The sequence below is a fragment of the Xenopus laevis genome, chromosome 6S (assembly GCF_017654675.1).
Source record: "Xenopus laevis strain J_2021 chromosome 6S, Xenopus_laevis_v10.1, whole genome shotgun sequence".
In the NCBI taxonomy this organism is placed as follows: domain Eukaryota; kingdom Metazoa; phylum Chordata; class Amphibia; order Anura; family Pipidae; genus Xenopus; species Xenopus laevis.
Window position 1 is genome coordinate 104,623,821 of NC_054382.1, and position 26,874 is coordinate 104,650,694.

General features: G+C 36.8%; 1 protein-coding gene across 4 annotated transcripts in view; it reads right to left on the bottom strand.

Annotated features, from left to right (window-relative positions):
- Positions 1-6,595: 6,595 nt before the first annotated feature.
- The window catches only part of mybl1.S (MYB proto-oncogene like 1 S homeolog), a 44,877-nt gene continuing 24,598 nt past the window's right edge, over positions 6,596-26,874 (bottom strand). The window contains exons 5-16 of one of the 4 annotated variants that reach the window (XM_018223764.2): positions 26,327-26,547; positions 24,986-25,154; positions 24,539-24,607; positions 21,986-22,090; positions 20,513-20,740; positions 18,192-18,521; positions 16,495-16,640; positions 15,037-15,151; positions 13,325-13,441; positions 12,534-12,641; positions 11,663-11,821; positions 6,596-9,820 (exon numbers count right to left, since the gene is read on the bottom strand). In XM_018223764.2, the coding sequence (XP_018079253.1) occupies positions 9,689-9,820; positions 11,663-11,821; positions 12,534-12,641; positions 13,325-13,441; positions 15,037-15,151; positions 16,495-16,640; positions 18,192-18,521; positions 20,513-20,740; positions 21,986-22,090; positions 24,539-24,607; positions 24,986-25,154; positions 26,327-26,547 (1,899 nt within the window). In that variant the 3' untranslated portion in view covers positions 6,596-9,688. Of the gene's footprint in view, positions 9,821-11,662; positions 11,822-12,533; positions 12,642-13,324; positions 13,442-15,036; positions 15,152-16,494; positions 16,641-18,191; positions 18,522-20,512; positions 20,741-21,985; positions 22,094-24,538; positions 24,608-24,985; positions 25,155-26,326; positions 26,548-26,874 lie in introns of all 4 variants that reach the window. The other 3 variants (XM_018223763.2, XM_018223765.2, XM_018223766.2) reach the window with 3 other exon arrangements.

Genomic DNA, 26,874 nt, shown 5'->3' on the forward strand with positions numbered 1-26,874 from the left:
TATATATATATATATATATATATATATATATATATATATATATATATATATATATATAGACACCTGGTCTGATATTATTTGAAGTATTTGATTCATTTTAATTATTTGAATAAAATGGAGTCTAAGGAGATGGCCTTTCTGTAATATGGAAATTTCTGGATAATGGGTTTCCCGGATAATTGATCCCCTACCAGCATAGGTTAGATGTACAGAAAGGAACAGTTTCCTTAAACTCTTACACAGAGCAATATGTTCCAATTTAGGGGTAAAGGTTGTTAGTAAAGGGGACATAAAATAATGTAGATACTGGGTAGTTTTGAACCTTCTGTTAAGATATATCAGGTCTATTAGTAATGGGTGGCGTGGTAAGGCAGAGCTCAAGGAGTTGTGCCCATTTCTATGCCACCCAAATCACTGTGAGTTCTCTGTTTCAAATTGCATCTTGAAATGCACAAGTTATACCGTTGTGCTTAATAGAGGAAATGGTGTCCTCAAAAATCTGATTCACCTGCAGTAATACAAGCCAAGCATAAAAGAATGCTAAAGGCAAACTATTATATAGCTGTTTTTATTTTCAAAGATTTTTGTAATATTGTAGGGTTTTTGTATCCACGGGATCGTTACCTTACTATGTGCATATCTTTGAATTCTAACATTTTGAAAAGGCTTGCAAGCAGTAAAGAAGTTAATGAGCTTTAAATTAACATTAACATTTTTTTTTTTAACACCAAAATGTATGCGACCTTTTCATACATACACCAGATGACCCGCCTGTCACTCATGTAATTGCTTTCCATCTGGTGTCTGGAATAGACAAAGCTTGGGCGTTTGGCAGACCAGGAGGATGCATGCATGCTGGTCCACTTCTAATCAAATACCCCAAACACATGTTGACCTTGCTTTTTATTTTTCCCTTGCCTTGAAGGGCCATTCATGAATTTGTAAACTGATTGTCTATTGAATTATACGGCCTCCCTCTCTAACCAGTGGCACACTTCTGTCAGTCACAAAGCTGCACAAAAGACAAAGACAGACTTTGGCCATCAATCACTCTCACAATAAGACAGTTTAATGGCACAGAGATACTCAACAAGGTGACACACTAACATTTGTTACTGGTTGAAGTTACTGTTTATCATAAATTACAATTTTATTGAATGTTTTTTCATGCACCTCAGCAAGGGTCACAGGGATGGATCATTATAGAGAACAATTTTTTATGATGTATACATAATTATAGAGCTTTAGGTTAAGCACCAAGTTGAACCCAGTGGAAAGCAATAAACTCTGCTTCCAATTTGAGTAAAGACGGTAACAGGCAAATTTGTTTAATGTGAATGTATTTATGGGACCTTATTTAGATAGTCTTGTTACCTACAGTAATAACTGAGCTGGTTGCTGAACAAGTTGAAAGCTTAGTGGCCAGTGTATGGGTGCAAATCAATGAAATCCCTCACCAATACACCAGTAGGAGCTCAGTTGGATATTGATTGGGAAAGATTGAAAATCTCATCAGTTTTCAATCGCATCAAGTACAGTGAGGTGCAAATCTTTGTGTCCCTATTTAGTAACCATAAAATATAATAATAACATTACTAGGGTTTTGGGCTCAATTAACGTATCTGTAGTATTAAACACAAAACCTGATTAGGTTGGAGTCTTGTGTTTATCAGAACTACCAGGCCTGCATTTTTAGTAGGTAATAAGCAACTCACTTCAATAAAAACGTGTCTTGCGGTTGCCACCATATACGGAGTAGAAAATCATCAGTGTATGCATTCTATATAAGGGAAAATATTTTCCTTTTTGTTTGTTTGTTGTTTAGTTTAGTTTGCTGCCATGGAAGTCCTTTCACTCTTGTCTCTGAAGAGCCTCTAATGTAGCCCTTCACCAGATCAATTTTCTTTAGTTCCGGTTGATAAGTCCACAGTGATGTTCCCATAAAAGGATGTTTTGCGGAACAGAAAGTGCAAAATCCACTTATAGTATAATACCACTGGATAAAAAAAAGTTTGTGATGCTGTTCTGTTATCACTTAGAATCTGTACCATATCAGTGTTTCGTTAACTTGGAACACCAACATATCACATGAATACTGCCAAGACTTTCACTTTTTTTGGTTGCAATTGATTTGCTTCGTGTCCATAGAGTATGCCTATTATACGCATACAAAAGGTATAATGAGGCCCAATCAATGGGAAAAATGTAAATAAGGATGAACTTAGAAGATAAATCTGATTTTCTCACTCATTAAAGTAGAAACAAACCCTTAATTAAAAAAAAAACCCTACCCTACATATACCCCCTCCCCCCCAGCCTGCACAATCTGCACAGAGGGGTAAGTAAAGAATTAGGGGCAGCTAGGCTGGGGGAGAGGAGGGCGGGGATCTATATAGGGTAGGGGGTAGGGTTTTTTTATTAAGGGGTTGTTTCTCCTTTAAAAACAGTATATATATTACATAGGGGTGCAAATTAATAACAATGAAAAGTGTAAATCTGGTTTTGTAGCTGAAATGGGGTATACATTACAGAAAAGTGAACAATTACTTTGTTTTTCACTCAAATTTATTAGTTGGTAGAAAAGCATTTTTTGGGTCCTGAGTGAGAATCAGGAAAAACATTTTTTTGAGAGAGCTTAAATGGGGTTTTCACCTTTAAATGCACTTTTAGTATGTTAGAGCAGGGTTCCCCAACCTTTTTTTTTTTTACCCATGAGCCACATTCAAATGTTAAAAGTGTTGAGGAGCAACACAAGCATAAAAAAATGTGCCTGGAGTGCCAAATAAAGGCTGTGATTGGCTTCTTGGTAGTCCCTATGTGGACTGGCAGCCTACAGGAGGCTATGTTTGGCAGTACACTTGGTTTTTATGCAACCAAAACTTGCCTATAAGACAGGTATTAAAAATGAACACCTGTTTTGAGGCCACTGGGAACAACATCCAATGAATTGGTGAGCAACATGCTGCTCAAGAGCCACTAGTTGGGGATCACTGTTGTAGAGCATAATATTCCAAGACAATTTGCAACTGGTTTTCATTTTTTATTATTCATGGTTTTTGAGTTACTGTATTTAGCAGCTCTCCAATATGTACTTTCATCAATCTGGTTGCTAGGGTCCAAATTACCCTAGCAACCATGTACTGATTTGAATAACAGACTGAAATATGAAAAGGAGAGGCCTGAATAGAAAGATGAGTAATATGAAGTCGCAATAACAATAAATGTGTAGCCTTACAGGGCATGTGTTGTTAAATGGGGTCGGTGATGCCTATTTTAATGTTGGAAAGACTCAAAAGAAGGCAAATAATTCAAAAACGATAAAAACAAAAAAAAATGAAGACCAATAGAAAAGTTGCTTAGAATTAACATAGTGAAAGTTAACGTCATTTGTATTCATTTTTGGCAGGAATTGTACTGTTTTCATCCAGCCATATGTCATATGGGAAATCATGATCCACTCCTGGCCTTTTCCAGACTGTTATCTCCTTCATGACATAGGGCTGGTTGAGAACAGTACAAACAGTACAATTCTTTCCAAATATGAATACAAATTAAGCTCTCTCAAAAGAAAACAATGGCATTTATGAAAGGAAGGTTTCCTTTCCTGTAAAGATAACATGATGTTGTTATGGTAGATTTTATTAACATTTCCTGTAGAAGCAAAATATCCAAGGCTAGTATATATGTATATATATATATATATATACAGTATATGTGTGAAGGGGTTAAATTTAAAGGTCTTTTGTCTTTCAACTCATATTAACAATTTAACTGTAAAATATTGCAAAATGAAGAGTCATCTTCTGCAGTGACCAAATTATCCTGAGAAATAATAGAATCCTTGCTTGCCTTTATAAAGCCAAAAAGGTCTCAGACATGGAAAATCCTTGCTTTGTTTAGCAAAATGGGATACTTACATAAAACGAACAAAAAAAAAAGAAAATCTGATGTAAATAAGGATCCCCAGCCTGCGACCCTTCAATTCTTGTTGAACTAGAACAGATGCTGGATTTGTAGTTAAGCAGCAACTAGAGGGCTTAATATTGGACATCCATGTATACCAACCAAAGAAATAAAGACTAACCAATTGTAATCCCTTTGTCAGGCTGCCTGGAGCACATTGATACAAAGATTCTTGGTGAAGGTGCAATTAACATTACACGACGAATAGAATTATAATTTGCATGCCATTATTGCCATGTCACCTCTTTATTTTGTATTATTTGTCAGTGTCAGATACAGCACAAGCACCTGCATTCATCATGCATCTTGACACTAAGGGGTGAGAAATTCGGTTATAAATCAACACATTTTCCTGAAATGATCCAGAGGATGATTGTGGCCTTGCAAAACAGAAGGGCTATTGACTGCACAGCATGGGGCCCATGCTCAGAGCACAATCACATGCATTTAGTCTCCAGCATAGCAGACTGCACAGACAAAGGCCAGTCAATGGGATTATTTCACGCTACACTGATGCTGAATGACCAATACAGCTGACCTGGGATGAGCATTCAATTCATGGCAAAACCTTTTATTTCCCCTTGTCCATTTGCATTTTGCAAGTAACAACTGAGGATTTGGGTCTAGCGCCAGAAATAAAAAGCTACTGGGGCTTGAAGGGGGGTTGAGGTTTATATGTAGTGATTGGGGAGCTGGACAAATTCCAGGCTTGTAACATATGCATTAGTGAAAAAGGGTGTTTGTGTGGCCTGGGGCTGCCTTTACATGCAGGGAGATCAGAGACCTCCACTCAGAGAAAATAAAGAGACTCTTGAAAACCCCAAATATAGACATAATACAGCTATGCAATATGGGCATCAGAAGACAACACAAACAGACACAAAATCGTAGTTACTAAAATGCCACTGTAGACAAGGCGCAAACTCTAGTACAGGTATGGGATCCGTTATCCAGAAACCCATTGTCCAGAAAGTTCTGAATTACAGAGGGGCTGTCTCCCATAGACTCCATTATAATCAAATAATCCAAATGTTTAAAAATGATTTCCTTTTTCTCTGTAATAATAAAACAGTAGCTTGTACTTGATCCCAACTAAGATATAATTAATCCTTATTGGAAGCAAAACCAGCCTATTGGGTTTATTTAATGTTTACATGATTTTCTAGTAGACTTAAGGTATGAAGATCCAAATTACGGAAAGATCCATTATCCGGAAAACCCCAGGTCCCGAGCATTCTGGAAAAAGTGTTCCATACCTGTATAACGTTCTACATAATGGTTTCCCACCATAAATATGTACAGTATTTTGAATGTATTGTAGCATGTAAGGAATAAATCAAGCCAATGGCTGTACAGGTATGGGACCCCTTATCTAGAATATTAGGGACCTGGGGCTTTTAGTAATTTGGATCTTCATACCTTAAGTGTACTAGAACTCATATAAACATTAAATAAACCCAATAGGCTGGTTCTGCTTCCAAAAATGATTATATCTTAGTGTGGATCATGTACAAGGTACTGTTTTATTATTACAGAGAAAAAGGAAATCCTTTTTACAAATTTGGATAAAATGGAGTCTATGGGGCAGATTTACTAAAGGGCGAAGTGACAAACGCTGGCGACGATTCACCAGCATTGCCGCTTTCAGGCACTTTGCCGATTTACTAATGGGCACAGGCATAACTTTGCTAGTGAAAGAGACAGATGCTAGCAGTCATTCGCACTCTATCATCAGGTGAATTTTCGCTCTGGTGAATGGACGTTACTCTGCAAATTCACTAAGATGCGGATTTTACTGAACGTTACCTCTTTCGCCAGACTTGCCTTCACCACCTCAGACCAGGCGAAGTGCACCGAGCTTCCTCAATTTTCTGTTACTTACATCATATTTTTTAGAGGAAAAATTTTCTAAGTCCCAAAAAAACGCTGGTGTCTCTTCCTTTGTTCAGAGTGATAGCCTGCAAAAGTCCTTAAAATTTTTTTTTGGGTAACCAGGTTCCCTCATACATTTTCTAACAAATGGAACAAAAACTATAAAATACTGTGCTCATGTGTAGGGCATTATAACAACTCTATTTTCTTTAGTAAGGTTCCCTGGACTTGTGTAATGTAATATATTTGCTGCAACATATATGTCCATTCAACTTTATTAATTTCCCGCCGTATGCAAATTAGCCTGAGTGAAGACCTAGAACGAAGTTGCTCTAGGCATAACTAATTGCTGGCGCATCTTTACTTTGATTGCCGCAGTAACACTAGTGAAAATTCACCAGCATTCGGCACCCTGGAAGCATTTTAGTAAATTAGCGTTGTTTGAGCGAATTTTCGCCTGGTGAAGTGTTGCGATGGCTGCTAAGCTGTCGCTGGCGAATTTTCACCACTTAGTAAATCTAACCCTATGTGAGACCATTCCGTAATTCGGAGATTTCTGGATAACGGAACTCATGTTTGTACTAGCATGGTGTACTAAATGCTGCTTTATTGTACACATACCATATAGGGCCACTGTCCAGATCTATTCTGTAATTATACTGTATTATTTACTGTATGTGTGTTACATGATCACACTCCCACTGCTGTTAATTAATGCTGCATTATTTGATACAAATAACTGACCAAATCACAATCCAAATGTTTTTTTTAACAGTTTTATTTTATGACTTATGACATCTGTAAACAAAACGAATGTACATGAAACTGGAAAATGTAAGAATAGAATGCAGAGATACAGATAATTACTCTGCTTGCCCATTGTCCCGTGGTGCCCAAAGGAGCCACAAGACTGCTATGCCTTTAGCTAATTGCTTTGGACACAACTGTGAAGGAAAGGAAAACATACTTAAAATAAAGCGAGCTCACATCAAATGCAGACTCCAATGAAGCTGCCCAAATAATATTACATGTTTAGAAATAAATATTTACTGCCAGTTTCAATGCAAGTGTCACTGCTGCATTAGGGGTTTTAGTGTTTAGCATTATGGAGGACACACAAACACACAAAACATACACAATAAGCCATAGAAAGGGCCTTGAAGTGAATTGTATACATTTCTGCAAACTAATATTAAGTTAATGGCACACATATGCTATTCCTCTTGTATTAATCTTATTCAAAAATGAATGGTATACAGACACATCTACCCCTCAAAACAAGCCTGCCCACATTACCATATTCAGGACCTGTCCTGCAGAAGTCTGTGCAATGTCAAAACTTGAGGAATGTGACATTAACCTTGGCAGGGGGGAGGCAATATGCTCAATTTACTGTACATTACAATATACAAAGTTATTAAGGCAAATAAAAAAAGTCTTTACCAGAAGCAGGTGCCAGATGTCTAATGACGTTTGCACAGAAATAATATTTTGTGTGATTTTTTCCTACTCCCAGGATAAAAGAAGAATCCTGCATACATTTTTGGCAATAATTGGTGCCAATATTATTTGTATTAATATTTGAACAAAAAACAACTCCGCTTTATAAAAAAGGCTTATTGTTACAATGAGAAAGTCAGGTTGTGAGTTGCAATTAAAGAGATACTGCCATTTCCTTACAAAATACATTTTTAAAAAATAGTTCTGCTTCAAAAATGAAGCCCAATCAAGTGCCTCAATTGTTTTCTGCCTGATATGGGGCTAAAAGATTTCAAATCTAAAGCCATTATCTGTCCATGCTTCAAATGCAGGTGCAGAACAAAAAAAATACAGTATTCTCCTAACAATCCGAGGGCCATGAGTCTGATATTACATTAGTTATCTTATCAACGTATTTCTTTTTATGCATCACTGTTCCATTTCTTTATGAGTACAGTGCATGTAATGCTCATTCATTCCATCTCTCAGTAGCAGCCCATTCTGCTCCTGTCTTTAGCAGCATTTATTGGAGGTGGAGAGGAACTTCAAATGTATAAATAAAAACAATACAATACCAAACTACAGTACAGCATTCTACCAGTCTGCAAATACATTGCCAAGCGCTCCATTTTTACTACATACAGTACTTTCTCTACGTTACAAGCAAGACAATCCATTAAAAAATATATATATATATAAATAATAAGTGCAAATACCTAATAGTAGGCAACTAAAGCAACTGAGGTTGCTTTTATCAAACGTGCAAAGCTCGAAGAGGCCAAATATATTAAACAAACAAATCCTAAGCTGAATTGTTCTCTAAAATGTGACAGGTAAAAAAATGTAAAAAGCTTAAAAAGTGTTGCATTCTGGAAAAGTGAATTGACAATACCAGAGTAGAAGGTTTGTTTCCTTGCAGTACACTGATGCATCAGAAATAACCGCTTTTCTGTGGGTGTTGTTCTTCCGAATACATGATTTAAAATATAGTGCAAAAAACATGCTGGTTATGTTCTTTTTAGCAGAAGTTACTGAAACTCAACCTAAAAGCCTGTCATGCATGTAAAGCAGGCAGAACTGCAATAGGTCTTGGTTAGCTGCTAAAACAAGAAATAAAAGGAAATTGTTGCAAACCTGCATGTATATATATATATATAGACAATGACCTGTATCTGCAAGCATGAAGCAATGCAGGGGGAGGACGGAACTCATCATGTTCCCACACCCTGTAGAATACATTCAAACATCCTATCACATTTCTCAGCCTGAGAAACAAATACTGATACATTCTATCTCAGAAAGACAAAAATCCCCTTGTCGGCTACCTATATTGTAAGTACTCATTTATATATAAATATCCATAACACTGTAAGTATTTTGCGGTGTTCTTATTCACCTTACAGAGTTCTATTAGTGCAACTGCTCGGCCTTTCTGACATCTAAATGAAGTACCAGACATTTTTAATCATTAAAAAGCATTGGCCACAAACGCACACACACACAAAACGAGCATAAAAGAAAAAATCTCGTATGAAAATCTATTACAAAAGCATTTGTCAGAATAAATAAATAGAGGAGTTGACTGTCTCTGTACCCTTTCACTTGGAAACATTTAAACGGTGGACTTTTTTTGGAATATTGATTTACAATAAATATGTATTTCCTGAATGATATCACTAGTCAGTCTTTTAAAAGTCTTTTAAAGATGACTTTGATTGAAAACAAGGAGTAAATTCCAGGAAAACAGCCTTTACCAAAAATGTAAAAGTAGTTATTTATGGAGGGATAAAGCAGGAGAAGCTGCCTGACCATAATTACTTTATCTTGAAATTATGATCAATTTTTGTATTAAAAACCCAAGGAGATAAAAGAAACGAAAAAGTCTAATTTATCTGGATATCAAATACAGCACAAATCTCTCCTACATGGGACATATAAATCTATATATGTCATTAAAATGTCTTTAAATTGTTAGCAGTTTTGGTACTAAAGATCCAAATACAGAAAAATATACATGCGACTGTTAGTTTTAAAAAGCATGTTGTGAATGAAAATAAAATTCATATTCTTATTATAAACAGTCACCTAGAGAACTTTGCCTGTAGTGTTCTCACTTAAGCCAGATAATGAAGAACTACATTCTCCTATTATATTCTAGTCCTGCTCAGGATGGAAGTAAGCGTAAGTTCTACAGAGCTTGTAAAAACAACTAACTTTTCTTTTTAAAGCTAAACTAAATAATACATTTTATAATATTAATATGATACAGGTGCTGCCAAAGTTCTATTGTACAATTTGTATGCAAAATATGAATTATTTTAGTGCACGGTGTAAAAAAAGGGGGCAACTGGCATCACCAGTCATTATCCGACATTCATAAAATGAGGTGCCTTAGTCCAGAGCTGGAAGCTGGTTTGTAGGTATCAAGGTATCTCCTTGCTTGCTCAGTCATGATTAATTGGTCTTCTGTCTTCCCATATACAACAGCTTCCCATTCGCAGAGAGGCTGGAAGGCAAATACAAAATTGTAAGACTCAAGTATAATGGTGTCTCACAAAGGACTGAATAGCATACATTTTTCTTTATTGTTGTTGAATGTTGATCAAGAACTGCAATACCATAAGAAAGTGAGAACAACCATCCACTTCTATTAAACTCCTATTAAAACGGGGAAAGGCTTTTGTTAAAGGACAAGGAAAATTAATAAAGTATAACTTTCCCATATTACTGTGTACTCTAGTCCCTTGACCAATGCCATATACACAGCTTATTTTGCCATATACACCGCTTTAATTTTATTAGAGCAAGGCCAAAAAAAAGACAATATTTGCTAAATGCAGTTGCCATATTGTTTTTTGCTGACAACATTAGAACCTGTCTCCATTTCTTTCTCTTCAACCTGTGCATGCTCCTATCCCACAAAGTGCATCATCAGTTTACTAGGCTTTATATTCAAAATTTGCAATAATGTTGCTGCACATGCGTTTAGGCCTTGGTCTTGTGAGTGCTCACATTACCAGAGCTGACATCACTTAACTGAAGAAAGTTGCTTGATTTCTTGGACACTGCTGGGGCAAGCAATCATTTTTGGAACCTTTGATATGTGCACATACCCTCTTTCTAATGTGTCCTAATATATGGCCCTTACTCAGTTGTGGGGTTTTCTTGTCCTTTAATGTGTATTTATGCAGGAACATTACAATTTGTGAAGGGTTTTAAAACTCATATATTCAAGAACAAATTATAACTGATGATATCACTAAGCACAGTTTATAAGGCTATACTTTACAGATCATGCATTACTCTGTGGATTATACGTATACATTTTATAACTGCTATTCAATGATAAAGAATCTGCATTACTGTTTATTCTATTTCTCTTAGAAGAGTTCCTTATTCCGTGTTCCATACATGACCAGGGATGTAGACGTCAACTGACCTAGGATCCATTTGCAGATCAGATGTTAATGAGAGACAGAAGCATTCCTATTTTTACTCCGTTGTAGGCTGTTCAAATGTGCCATTCAAAATACTGTGTCTTAAAGGAAAACTATACCCCCCAAACAATGTAGGCCTCTATAAAAAGATATTTCATAAAACAGCTCATATGTAAAATCCTGCTTCATGTAAATAAACCATTTTCATAATAATATACTTTTCTAGTAGTATGTGCCATAGGGTAATCATAAATAGAAAATTGCCATTTTAAAAAATAAGGGCCGCCCCCTGGGATCGTAGGATTCACTGTACTGACAAACATACCAACAAACCATACATGTTAGGTCACATAAGCCAATTAACAGACAGAGTTGTGTCTTTTGCTTCCACACTTCTTCCTGTTACATAGTTACATAGTTAAATTGGGGTGGAAAAAGGCAACGTCCATCAAGTTCAACCCCTCCAAATGAAAACCCAGCAAAAAACCCAGTTAGAGTTGAAGTATTTCTGGTCAGGTGATCTCTGAGACAGCACAGAGACCATCACGAAATGGTGGCTCAAGGCAAGAGATGTAAAAGGGCAATATTTACTTAAATATATATTCCAGTTTGGTAAGATTCTTTAATATGCCACTTAATAGGATATGAACTGTTGCTTAAGTGTTCATTTTGGGGGTATAGTTTTCCTTTAAAGGCATAAAAGCTATCATTGGCAAACTGAGGCTGCAGGTTTATATGGCTATCTAGGATCTGGGATGGTGACGACATAGCACACTTTTGTAGCATGCTTTCTTCTTTGTTCCCAGCTTGTATTGGTTTTACATTTTGAAGGTATTACTGCTTTCAGATGAAATTCTTCTGTGGGAGAAATTGACCTTTAATAAAGGATGACTGAAGCATTTGTAACATACCTGCACCGAACTCTGCAACTTGACATTTCTCATTGGAGGAATGTACTTTTTCCTTTGCATTACATTTCCTTTACGGGTTTCAGTGTTCCCATCACACTTTTGGATTTGTCTCTCCCCAAAAGGTATCATGACAAAAGACGTAGGAAGTGTATTCCCATTCTGATAATAAAAAGGCATTGTGGATTGTTGTTTTTATTGCCCGCTAGCAAATAAAGTACCAATGTACACCAACAAGTGTTAGTGTGATTTTGTATTTCAATGACAAATATTCATCACTTTTGACAGGTAATATTAGCAAAGGTCTCTAAAGCTGGCCATATACGCAAAGATTTGATTGTACGAATCTCCGTTTCGTACGATTTTCGGGCCGTGTGTGGAGTGTCCCGACATTTTTCGTGACATGGCGATCGGTCGTTCAGTTGTTTGGACAGGTTAGAATATTTCTGTCGGCTACCGATAATATCTCTGCATGTATTGCTGATATCAGTGGGAGACTGTCACCAGCTTTTGTCGGACATAACTTTCGTACGATTGCTGTCAGGGGCAGAACACCGGCTGATCTGTTCTTTTACTACTTTATCTGATCTGAATGGTTAATGGCAGGTCGGGAGAAGGCACTAAATGATCGTTCGTCCGATATGAAGACAAATCTGCACATCTATGGCCAGCTTTAGTGTCCTAGAAAACCTAAATAGTTCACGTTTTGCCTGAAAAAGTTCATCCTTTTGTAACTGTAAGTGTAGGTAATTCAACACACAACCACTCTCAGTGAGAAAGAAAGAATACCTTAATTGTATTATATACTAGTTTTGACATAATTTCTGTGTGGATTGTTTCCAGCTGGCCAATACAAAAAGAAAATATTCCATACCTGTGATTCAGAAACTTCATCCGGAGCCAAGAAATCAGCACCAAGTTCCTCTTTATCGCAGATGTCAAGGATCAATGATTTGCGAACTTTTCTTGCAGTAGAAACATGCTAGACAATAACAATATTGTCCATTATATCAACTGCATATATATATATATATATATATATATATATATATATATATATATATATATATATATATATATATATATATATATATATATATATATATATATATAAATATATATATATGAATGATGAAACTAGAGAAACATAACTAAAGGTCTCATAACGATGCTGTATGCCAGGATGTACTGCACTTAAGGAACCCCTGGATGAGCTCAGGTGCAAGTTGGAAACTAATGTGGATACCATACTAAATGAGAAGTGGCAGAAGGCACAAGAAGCAGCTCAGCTGGCATCTCCAGACTATAGGTTATGTATGTTCCAAATATATGTTTTCCACACGGCATATTATAGCCCGGTCAGACTGCACCATATCAATCCGGACACTACAGACACATGCATCAGGTGCAGGCTAGATAAAGGGACTTTCATACATATGATGTGGACTTGCAGCCCGATTAAGCCATATTGGGTGAATATACCCAATACTTTGGATGCTGTTCTACACATTACAATTCCAAGAACACCTAAATTAAGTATCCTAGATGTGGTAAAGGATCTAAAACTAAACCAATATCAAATGATCCTTCTCCAGGAGACGCTTATTTTGGCCAAAAAATTAATTATGCAAAAAACATAGAAACATAGTTAAAAAAAAGCCTTACCTCTCGTTTATTTGGTTTACAATCAGATTCCTTTTCCTCTTTTATGAAGACCTCTTTCCCAGTTTCTTCCTTCAAAACCTCCATGATATCCTCTTCAACAAAGACTAGAGGTTGCATCTGAAACACAGCAACACAAAATGTATAACTAATTTACATATTAGGCCCTTTTAGTGACACATTATAAATATCAATACTACATCTTTTGACTCCTTCTTTTAGCAATTTTGTGCTAATGGCAATGCTCTTTTCCTTGATTATATCTAGATGTTTCTAGTATGTAATCTCTCTACCCTGGCTAATACAAGTGTATATTTGTGGGTCTTGAATTATTTCCTGTTGTGCTTTGTTTATACCATGAACCATATAAGTTGTAATTCTATAGATAGATTTTTGTCCTATTAATATGTTGTTGTAGACAGGGCTTGCAAAATTAAAAGTAAAATTCAAGGTGATCTGATCAGTGACCTATTCTGCATGTGAAAACATGGAAAACGAAATGGCCCATCACTGAAAGTAATTACCATAGAGATCAATGTTCCGTATTCACTTGTAGCACTTGCATACACTAGTGGAGAACTGTAGTATGGTTACACTTCTATGCTTTGGCCTTTAGAATGAATTCCATAAAATGAATTACATCATTTCACCAGATTGTTTGTAGTGACTTTTGAAAGCTTGAACTTACAGTGTAAAACAGATTCTCTATTTGGTCATTAAAAATAAACTTGATTTGCAGTGATCTGCTAGAGGCATTGTTGTGCATTCCAGGAAAACCCTAAACAACCCTATTACTGGCTTTGGCTAGATACTAGTGTAATAATAGTCAGCATGCTTGAATCTTCTATAGTAAAAGTAACCAAGGGCAGCGAATAAGATCTTTACTTTCAAACACATTGCTACTTGATGATTGGATGCTATTGGTTACTAGATCTATTGCAAACATTTATAACATGTTCCATAGGGAATGTAAATCTCCCTTCCTTTAGTATGGGTTTCTTGCAACCAGACACAGTTTGCATTCTGGTTAACATCCCTGGCTGTACAGCCTGGAAGCAACAGTTAGCAGTGCTGAACAATCCCAAGCCTTTTAAAGGTGGCCATGCATGCACACATATTTTGTCCGATATTCGGTGTGTGTAGTGGGTGGCAAGGCAGAAGCCTTGAATATCGGTTGGCTTGTCAATAGACCAAGACAGAATAATTTTATCGAGCTTCCAAACATCAGCAGAAGGTTAATCCTGAATTGTAACATGTATGGCCACCCTTATTTTTATTTACAATATAAAATAAGCTTTTCAAATTATAAAAGCATCAAAAAGGTGCTGACCAGGCCCAGACTGAGAATTAAAAAAGGCACTGGCATTTCAGGTACACAGAGGCCCAATCAGTCCACAAAGAGGCCCAAACAGACCCCACCAGCCCACTAAATACTGACTTTCTATGGGACCTTATAGCAGCCCCTTTGGCATTTGCCAGAACCCACAGATTGCCAGTCCGGGCCTGGTGCTGACTATAATAAGTAATCTGCTGCTACTAGCAATGATAAACAAGATGCCTAGCAGTAGCCCTGCACCATTTATTATTGCTGCAAGCGTGCAGCAATACTAATAAAATTATTATTCCCAGTGTGCATTTCCTAGTGACCTGTAGCAATATTCCAATCATTGAATCTTTTGTATTCGCAAAAAAAACGTTTTTACTTAAATACATACCACTGTTTTGAGAGGTCCATATTTCTTCTCCTGGGCAGCAAGAGCATTTTTAAATGGAGTAGGTGTTCTAGGAGTCATAGCCAGTAAAGATCTTCTTATAGTAGGTGTTCTAAAGCTATTTAACATAAGTATTTTAGTTTAGTGATATTTAGCAATTTAGCATACTGTATATTGCACGCAATACTGAAAACATTTTCAGAGTCAGAAGTTTCCTTAATTCGAAAGCACTAAAAATAAATGTTATGGATAGTTCACGTTTGATCAATTTTTAATTGCACTGCTGTCGGAATCTAGGCGATTTTAGAGGTCTACACACAAAATAGAAAGATAAAAGAGCTCACTGCATGGAGCATTGTGCAAATAGAGGCAGGCCTCTGAGCTCCGTTTCAGAAAGCACAAACCTGCGGACTACACTTTGAATCTAGCACATCCTGTGTTAGGAGTCCTCAGTTCCACCCCCCATCCCGACCTTGTATATCATTATGAAGATAGGAGCCACAGAACACTGCTCACTTCATGTTGCATCTGGCACTCAATGCATAAAGCACGGGTCCCCAACCTTTTTTTACTTGTGAGCCACATTTAAATCTAAAAAAGAGTTGGATAGCAACACAAGCATGAAAAAAGTCCATGGGGATGTCAAATAAGAGCTGTTACTGGCTGTTTGGTAGCCCCTATATAGACTGGTAGCCTATAGGAGACTCTATTTGGCTGTACACCTGGTTTCTATGTCACCAAAACTTGCCTCCAAGCCAGGAATTCAAAAATAAGCAGCTGCTTTGAGGCCACTGGGAGCAACATGCAAGGGGTTGGTGAGCAATGTGTTGCTCGCGAGCTACTGGTTGGGGACCACTGGCATAGAGCAACATCAGGGGGTACTACTAAGTGGTGCACTCTTGCACACCTTCGTGCTGTTGCTCTTACACCCCCAAATGACCCCTAATGTGTATGTGTGTGCTAGCAGAATAAGCACTTAAGTGGCACGGATGCAAGTTTGGCACTATAACGTCGCTCTTTGAATAATGAACATATATTGTGTATTGTCTTCTTTTTTTTTCTTTGTGACTAAGGTTACAAAGCTAGATGAGGTTGAAAAAAGCTTTTGTCCAAATGAAACTTGCTTAAAGAGGCAGTTCTCCTTTAAGTTAACTTTTTATATAAGCGCACGCACCCTGAAATCCGACCCTCCAATTTGAACATAGTATACATGGACCAGTAAAGACCTTAGAGGGCTACTGATTTATCTTTATTGTGGCAGAATAATATTATTTAAAGCAGAATTAGGAGTGGCACATGCTAGCGATTATAAGGTATTAACCCAATTTATTTTTGCCAGTCCAGAATCGTATTGTTGCCATAACTCAATAGTCCTGTGAAAATGCCAGAACAAAGTGAGGTCTGGCAGGCTGATGAACAACCTAGGATACACAATGTATTTCCTTACACGCAATGACTTACCCAGCATTTTCTTTATCTTTTTTAGGTGTAATTTGCCTCTGTAGGGGAGTTGCAGGGATCTTCTGCCCACATATTGGCGTGGAGGTGAGAGGTAGGTTGTCAAGATTCAAATGTTCTTGAACATTTCCAGAGCAAACATTAAAAAACTTGAAAGAAATAAAGAAGAAAAGGTATTTAATGTTTGTTTGATTTTTTTACATAAAGATCTAAAATGTTGCCTAAACCTGCATTTTTTGCATCAGGTCTCTGAGAGCTGTGAAGTAAAATACATATATTATTCGGTGTCCTTTGTAGTAAGATTTCCCATTTCCCAGTAACCTTAATGCATGCAAAATCTATGTTTAACCTAATACCATGATTCTAAGATTTTGTTTTAATTGTTTAACTATTCTTTAAGGATTTTAGCACCCCACTAATAGATTTGGGAGAAAGTTAAAAAAACTAAATATTTTTTTTTTATTTATTAAACATATTAAGCATATGTATTCTTCCCAAGATACATACTGGCACATACTACTAATGTGTAGCTTTACAAATTGACTGAAAATCCAAAGGGCATGATTATGCATGCTAGCATTCCACATAAAGAGAGACTTCTAAACCATGCCTAATGTGTAGCTAAATAGATTTCAGCACAACTCAGTCCAATACCCTGTAGCCCAGGGGTCCTGTGCATCTTCCATAAAAATCATAACGGCCCAGGGTACATTTCCCAAACATTACCTGGGTAGGTGCACTTTTATCAAGTTTGTGATACTGAACTTGTGCCAGCACTGGGTAGTGCAAGGGATACTTAGGATTAATGCAGACCTGGTATCATTGTGCCCTAAAACTTGTAAACACAGTAGCACTCAAATAACATTTAGGGGGTTATTTATTAAAGTCTGAATTTACTATAAAATCCGAATTTTTTGTGGGGGAAAAACTAAAATTTTTCAAGATTTATTACGGTATAACCCGAGGATAGAAAAAGTCAGAATCTGAAAACCTGGCATCTCAGACCTACCGAGGTTGTATATAAGTCAATGGGAGAAGTCGCTTGCCTATTTGGGATTTTCTTAGGTCTGGGCTGGAATTAGCCTGGAAATCCGAATATTTCAAACTTTTCAGCAAAGAATCCGAAAAATGCGGGCTTTTTGGGAAAAATCAAGCAATTCAGGGGAAATTTTTTTTTTTTGTGTTTGTCCCCGATCCAATTAAATTGTGCTTTTTTAATAATAAATAAGGTCCAATCAAGTATTCTAGTATGGTCGGACTTTTTTAATTAAAATAGTCAGAAAAATTCAGATTTTGATAAATGCGGCTCTTAAAGAGTTTTTTTTATAATAACCTAGTCATTGTTCATTTGGAGTTGTAAATTTGTTTTAGTTTAACACTGCCAGAGCAAGCTATATGACAGCTCCAACTAATTTCAGCATCTACAAATTACAAATAAACCAGAGACTTTACAATAACATGTACAGAGTCTGTTCCAGTTCTAGTAACTCATAGCAACCAATCAGCAGGGAGTATTTACGGGCCTGGTTATTAAAAACAAACAAGAGACTGGATGATATGGGTTAAATAAAAGTAGCAAACAATTTGCATTATCCCTGTGTGCCCGTATTTCTTACAAAATATTTACAGAGATCTGAACAAAGAAAATTTCACTTAGAAAAAAGCATATCTTTCCTTTAAAGACCATAATGTTATCATACCTGAGAGGGGGAATATTGGAGTGTTTTTACTGGTGTCCCCTTTAAAACTACATTGCGGGCATCCCGTACTTCTGGAGTAAGTGACAAATTAGGGTATATTTTCTTCTTCCTTAGAATTGCTGGTGGTGAGTAAAACTTTGGCATGGCAGGAGATGAGGAGAGCATTCTGCTTGCTGAACACCTTCCGTCAGCCTGCCCCTGGTGTGAGTTAAGAGCACAGTCTGGAGAGTTCTCATGTTGAACCTGGATCCATTTTAATGGTGTGCGTTTAGCAGGAGAAGCAGTAAAGGGAAACTCAAAGCTTTCAATGTTATTCCAATCTACAGTATCCTATAAAAACAAAAAAATAGTTATAGAATATGAGCATGGCATAAAAATGTTCCAATGTATACTAGTTCACATTGTGATGATACGGTTATTTTCAAACAAAGTGCAGTCATCAGTACGTTATTTCATATCATTTGAGTGATAGAGTTCTGCAATAGATCCAGCTCATAACAGATTACAACCCCATACCTGCTCCACTGGTAGCCAACAGCCTGGTTTCCTGTTTTATGCGTATAAAACATGTATTAGTATATTTTTTGGGCCTCTATTATTTTGGAATCTTAAAGGGAAACTATTGCGAAAATGAAAATTGAATATAAGCTTCATCACACTGAAAAAAGAAATGTTCTAAATACAATCAATTAAATATTCTGCATCGTTTCTGAAATAATCAAGTTTATGTTCACTATCCCTCTCTCAGCATCTGTTTTTCTTCATTCTAGCAGCAGTTGGGTGTCAGATATCCATTGACAGTAAGATCCAATATAGCTTCCGCTCCTAGCAGATATTTTAGAGCTCACTCAAATAACTGATTCCAGTACAAACAAGATCTAACAAAATAACTGCCTTTTGCACAAATCCTGCATGTAGAGAGACATGATGTCTGGTGATTTTAACAGAGTGAGCTCTAATACATCTTCTGGGCAAAAGGAAGCCCCCCTATAAGATATATTGAATCTAACTGTCAATGAATATCTGACACCCAACTCCTGCATGAAGAGAGAATGAAGAGAAACAGATGCTGAGAGAGAAATAGTGAAGATGAGCTTGATTATTTCAGAAACAGTACAGAATTTTTAATTGGTTGTATTTAGAAAGTTTCTTATTTTCATCTTTGCGATAGTTCCCCCTTTAAAATGCAAAACATAAAACGAAACTGTAAATTCAGAGATACCCTTTATATTAATGAACAGTGCAGAATTAATGCTACATTTTAAGCATCAAGCACCATTATCCTTCAAAATATTTATCTTTCTGCCATGTAAACTGCCTGAATCACAATGGTGTGAAGCATGAAGTGTAGCACACAATGACCCAAGGAAGGGATGCCCAACTTCTGACCTTTTAGCAACTGCTGAGCCACATTAAAAAACTGCTACCAACCATCAAGTTATGGTCCATTTAACTTAAGTAAAACAATCTTACATGCTCTGCATTTAAATAACAGGCAGAAAGTATGTTCAGCACAAATCCTTCATTCATTGCACTAATGCTAAAAGGGGTGTGTGTACTGCCACTTTAAAAACTTTAAGTACAGGTGTAGGAAAACTGCAGTGACGTCAAGGGAATATAATTAATCTGAAGATTAAACATTCTGGCCTCTATTCATGCTATATGCAACTTTGCAGAAAATGACTGTTGTTAGCATATAATATTTAGGAGCTTATATTATTATATAATTTAAATAAAAAGTAGGGATGCACCGAATCCAGGATTCGGCCTTTTTTAGCTGGATTCGGTCGAATCCTAATTTGCATACGCAAATTAGGGTCAGGGAGGAAAATCGTGTGACTTTTTGTTACAAAACAAGGAAGTAAAAAATGTTTTCCCCTTCACACCCCTAATTTGCATATGCAAATTAGGATTCAGTTCAGTATACGGCTGAATCTTTCGTGAAGGATTCGGGGGTTCTACAGAATCCAAAACCGTGGATTCGATGCATCCCGAATAAAAAGCACATATATTCTTTTTGTAAGACTAACTGCAATTTGGTCTTCTGGGTTTTTTTGGTTGCTGGGTTCAGTTACCCCATTAACCAAATAGAATTTTCAGCTGCAGGCCAAAAATAGTAAGAATAAACATACAAAATAACTAAAGAAAACTTGACTGAAAGCTTGCTTTATAATAATTGCACCAAAACCATTACTAAAAGTTATTATGAAGGTAAACACCCGCTTTAAAAATATAATGAGAAAAAAATACATAATTAAAGGAGTGAATTAAATCATGGTGGGCATTACAGTAAATGGGAGTTTATTCTTTTTTGCACTTACCACATCAATCAGGTCTAAGGTTTCTGAAAATTCTGGGATTGTCCCCAGAGGCTGAATTACAATGTTTGCTTCTGAAGCCAAAATTTTGTCCTCCACACTTAGCTGCCCAGAGGAGTTGGGTATTTCATCTAGGCTATAGAACTCATGTGTTTGTTCTTCTAAGTGGTTTATTGTATTGGACGTGCTCTCCTCCATATGATAACTTTCGGACCAGCTTGAAGAACTTGCCTGAAAAAGAGAAATTAACAGACAGGAGAAAACAGACACAGATTAGTAGCATGCCTTATGCAGATGTGCAGTCAGATTTAAACTGAAGCCTGTAACATATACAATGTGCTCATTACTGTTATAACAAATGACAATGGTACTGAAAATAGAAATGGCACTTTTTTTTAAACTATTGTCTAATTTCTCGCTCATAAAAAGCTCTTTACACCCTAATACCTAGCAAGAAAACGGTGTTTTTGATATTGACTGCCAAAAATAAAAATCAGTAGCATAAATTTTAACCAAAGAAAAAGCAGCTTCGGTAGGATTTTTGTTATCATTTGGGGCTGGACCAGTTGAAATCAGCTGTATTTGGGACAACCACCTCTTTGCACGTGTCTTGTTCAGAGTGATACCAAACTGTAACCCAATGAATACATGGCCATGTCCCTGTTTCTTTACTTTGATACATTACCAGAATGAAAGATGGGCTTAGAAGAAGCAAAACAGTTTTAATAATGGCAAAACACAGACAGTAGAAAAGAAACACATTGGCACACAAGGAGTGTAGTTGCAGGGCAAGCCCTTGCAAAAAATTTATACTGTGGAAGTGCAATGTTTTGGGACTCCGCCCCTTTGTCAAGCATGCATGACAAAGGGGCGGAGCCCCAAAATGTTGCACTTCCGCAGTAAAAAGTTTTTGCAAGGGTTTGCCCTGCAACTACACTCTTTGTGTGCCAATGTGTTTCTTTCTGACTTGGATTGGAAGGTTGCCATATCCTCCAAACACTGGGCACCAAGCTTATTGGTGTGCAAATGCTTATCTATTACGAAAACACAGACAGTTCCAGAGACATGGCAGAATCTGCATTTAGCAACACCTTTGTATAATCTAGGAAGTCCCTGCAAAGAAAAAATATTTTAACTTGTCTGTTATATTTTCAAAGGCTTGTAGTCAGCATAATGAGTTGTTGAGCATTATTTGTTTAAATTACTCTCAGCACAAAATCAAAACATTTCTGTACGTTCACACGAAGAGTTCCCAAGATTGTCAGACTGCATTGCATACCGTATTTGTATCAAGATACATGGCACTGTGAAATGAACTAGATGCTTTTTAATTTTAATGAGCGTGTGTGCTTACAATCGAGATTTAGCACTGTAGGTGCTTATACTGTAACAAATAAAGTTAGGAAATTAAGGACAGAGAAAGGCCACATGGAAGGTTAATAGAAAAGAATCTGGGAAAATGGTCACAATTCTTACAGATGGTACCCGCTTTCTTCTGACTTCATTCTCAGCTGACATAAGTAGCAACTCAAGTTCCTTTATTCTCTTTTCCTTATCAGGATCATCCTCATCAACAAAGGGCTGCTGAGAAAGGCATGTAAGATAATAGGGAAAGAGGAAAAACAATAGTCATGAAGAAAGAAAGGAGACGTTTCACACACTTTAGGACAGCATAGTAAAGTTAAGAAGACACAAGTGGATGAGATTCAGTTTTTGATATTTTAATAGTAAAAGCGGTTAAGTATATGTCTGCAACAGAGACAGTCAAAGAATCTTAACTGTTGTTAATTCTATCTTAAACTGTTGTTTAGTCCTATCAAGGTGACAAATTTGGCTAGAACACAGCCCTTTAGAACTAAAGAACTATACTGTACAGGTATAGGATCCCTTATCCGGAAACCCGATATCTAGAAAGCTCCGAATTACGGAATGGCTGTCTCCCATAGACTCCATTTTATCCAAATAATCAAAATTTTAAATTTTTCTCTGTAGTAATAAAACAGTAGCTTGTACTTGATCCCAACTAAGATATAATTAATCCTTATTGGAAACAAAACCAGCCTATTGGGTTTATTTAATGTTTAAATACATTTCTAGTAGACTTAAGGCATGAAGACCCAAAGAGCCGTTATCAGGAAAACTCCAGGTCCCGAGCATTCTGGATAACAGGTCCCATACCTATATTACCAGCTTGGTTGTAGTTTCTAGTTAGGTATAACGAGCCCTTACATGGGCTGTACCTGGGTGCTGGTCTGTCTTTGGAACAAATGGACTGGGCCATCAAAGGTGTTATATATGTTATATAATATATATATCGAATGTTTGTAACAGCAGGATGCAATATGTACTGGCTAACATAGTGAATCAGCAGGTGAAATTTTTAAACCTGATGCAATAGATTTCAGTCTAAATCAATGGTTGGGCCACCATGCACGTACTAAAACTTTTGGGGCAGATTTACTAAGGTCCGAATAGTAAATTCAAAAACTATGTATGGAGGGGATGTGTGTATGGATGCTGGGTTTTCATTTGGAGGGGTTAAACTTGATGGACTTTTTTCAACGCAACTTAACTTTGTAACTATGTAAAACTCTAAATTTCTAATTTAAAACCACCAACTCTAATTTAAATGTGAGATTTATCACAGCTCGACCCTGGAAACAGTTCAGATTCAATACTTCACCACCTAAAACCAGCCGAGTTCATGTAGAAGTCAATGGCAGAGGTCCATTGAGCCATTTTAAGATGTTAATAGCCTTCCTGACATTCAAGTTTTTTTTCGGAGGAAAATTCTAATTGAATTCAATTAAAATTTGATTCAGATTTTCGGATCGTTCCAATTCAATCCAATGCTAGACATTCATGTTTTTTTCTTAAATAACTTCAAACTTATTAGAGTTAAAAAAATTTCACATTACTTTGAAATTCGACCTTTGATAAATAACCCCATTAGTGATCATGCATTGGCACATTTCTATGGACAGGCTGAAGAAATCAATGCCTGTCAGTGCATTTTAATACACTAGTGGAGAAAATGCACCGTGGGCCGCTTGCCTAAGGCTGGCCTCTTCTTTGTAATTGACCCCGGTGCTGCAGAGTTTAGGAGGAGGGCACCTCCACCATACATAGAATGTATTAAAGAACTCCAACACATGGGTAGAATGCATAACAGGGATTACACTATGTTAATTGTGCCAAGCCAAACAACAACTTCGCTTGGCACAATTAATACATAGGGTAATCCCTTTTAAGCATTCTACCCGTGCGCCATGGAAACAGTCCTAATTCGAATATTCGCCACCTAAAACCTGCCGAGTTCATTTCTAAGTCAATGGCAGTTTAGCCATTTGGAGATGTTAATAGCCTTCCTGGAATTCAAGTTTTTTTTTTTTTGGGAGATTCCTACAAATCGAATACAATTTGAATTTTCGTGTTGGAACCATTCGATCGAATTTAAATTTTTTCTTAAATAACCTCCCAGTCGAATTGTGAGTATATTCAAATTAAAACATGAATTTGAAAATTGACCTTTGATAAATGGGCTTCTAAGATATAAAACAAATATTGTACACATTTATAAATAATGTAGATATATTTGCCAAAGAAAATGATGTAAAGACAGTCTATTTTTAGTAGCTCTTTTATCAGTTTTATCAATGGATAAAACAGTTAATTTCAGCTTCAATATTTTCAGGTCAAATCTAGACAGTCCATTTAATGACGCTGTGTAAACACACACTAATGTGTGGAGAAGACAGACTACGGAATCTTTTTTCCTGCTCAAATAAATTTCTGAACTATATCTTGTGGTTGTTGCAAAATACTGTAAATGTATACTATACTACAGTTACATTAATAACCCACTCTCAGACTCCAGGTAAATGTAAATCAGGCTCTAAATGACTTAATCCCATCATATTCTTTAAGAATCATTTTGAAAAGGCCACAATTCTTACAACAGTCAATATTTCCACCAGTTTTGTGCTTACTTTAATGGCACATACTCATTTTTGAAACACTGGTCTTTACCTGGATAAAAGAAAAGGAATTTTGAATCTCTATGCAGCTGTCACGGGACAAAGAAGTATATCTTGGAAGCTGAAAGCAAAGAATACACTTGTGTTATTGCCAATGTATTTGGGTTGTACAATTAACTCTGAAATAACAAATAAAACATAAAAAGCACATTTAAAAATGATAACAGCATAACATTATTTATTACGAATGGTCTGGCATTAACTTAGAGCTGAAGCACTGCTTAGCTTTTAAAGTAAGGGGGACTTAATAGGCACAGTGTGCAGGTGCAGAAAAAAGAATAGGCTCAGTATTGACTTAAAACCAAAAAAGAGCAATAACAATGATTGATGGCTGTATAACAAAATTGAAAAATGCTGCAGAATGTGGAAAACATATATTTCTGATTACATAAGTTAGAAAGGAGCCATATTTTAATATCATTAGCAAAACGATCATTACCTGTGTCTGGACTGGAATGTAAAACTGGTTCTGTGCTTGCAAGTGATTAAGTGCGGCACAGGATTTGGCTTGGGGTTTGGATGATCGATCACAGGTCAATAAATAGCCTTCCTGTTCTACTTTCCGTTTCATGGTAGAATTCCAATGGTTTTTTATCGAATTATCAGTCCTTAAATGAAAAGGAGAAAAAAGAATGTATTTATTTTCTCAACACAATACTGCTAAAGCATATTAATGCATATTAAGCTTATTTATGGTATGGAAAGCAACTACGTATGAATGACTATATAGACCAGGGGTAGGCAACCTGCGGCTCCGGAGCCTCATGTGGCTCTTCATTCTGCGGCTCTTGTGGCTTTGCCTGTCACGTCATCTATACAGCCCTCGCACCTGCTGGCGGCTTCTTGAGTGTGCGACCGCGGTAAGCTAACGGTTAGCTTACCATGGTTCACACTGAAGAAGCCGCCAGCAGGTGCGAGGGCTGTATAGACGTCCACAGGCAAGACCGAGCCGCAACAAGATGATTCATCATGGTCCTTATCAATGTCACACACTCAAGACGAGAGGGAAGATCAACATGGAGCTTTAGAAACAGAAGTACATTAAACAGATGAGAACACAAGCATTTAATAGTGTTTAATTAATTTCAAAGTAGGCCTACACATACACACTACAATACTGTTTGTTGTATTCTGTTGTTGTAATAGTTAAAATTAAAAAAAGGTTAAAACTTTTGGCTCTTTTGATAGTAAAGGTTGCTGACCCCTTATATAGACTTTATAAAGGCAAGGCAACATACATTAACTTAGAGTGCTTTACAGGAATTATGTATCATTCACATCAGTTCATCCCAAAGTGGAGCTTACATCCTATGGTCCCTATCACATGTATACAACACACATACTAGGGTAATTTACTTTTGGTATGTGGAAGAACACCGAGTATACAGAGAAAAACATTACAGACACAAAAGGAACGTACAAACTTGGAGCGACAATGATGCCATTTTTATCTGGGACAATGAGCTTTCTCTTTTTCTAAGACAAAGTGTCACATAAAAACTTATGTCAGAAAGAATCCCAAGGCACACAGGGTCATTGCAAGCAAGCTGCCTTACGTGTTTATTTCTCATGCTTGAGAAAGGGGCGTGACCCCGAAACGTTGCACTTCGCAATAAACACGCAAGGCAGCTTGCTTGCATTGACCCTGTGTGCCTTGGGATTCTTTCTGCTATACTATTTCTGAGGCAGCCGATCCTCTACCTTTGTGCACCAGGTATCGTTTGTTATTTACCAGAGGGTGTGCGGGAGTCAAAGTTGATTTACATAAAAACGTATGTACCTGCCCGGAAGTAGCTTGGCAATTTCTGCCCATCTGTTCCCCAAGCGCTTGTGGGCACTGTATATCATGCGGTCCTCTTCTTCTGTCCAGGAGGACTTTTTCACATCAGGGTTTAGGTGATTATGCCACCTCTCCCTGCACTGCTTTCCGATTCTCCCTTTTAAATGCTTGGCAATTATAGACCATCTCTTAGGGCCATATTTATGAACTAATTCAATAACCTGCAAGATCATAGTTTAAAAAAATTAGTACTTTTGTAAATATCATTAATTCAGTCAATACTGGAAGCAAAGAGGCTCACACACTTAATAACAGCAAATGGCTTATATATAACAGCAAATGGCTTATATACAGGCACATAAAAACAGTTGCAGCACTTTATTTGTCATTCACATAATTCAGTGCCCCAGTGAACCTTACAATCTATTATCCATATCACAATCACAAAAAACTGGAGCCAGTTAACCTGATTTTATGTTTTTGGAGTGTGGGAGGAAAACAGAGTGCATAGAGAAATCCCATACAGACACAGGGAGAACATACAAGTA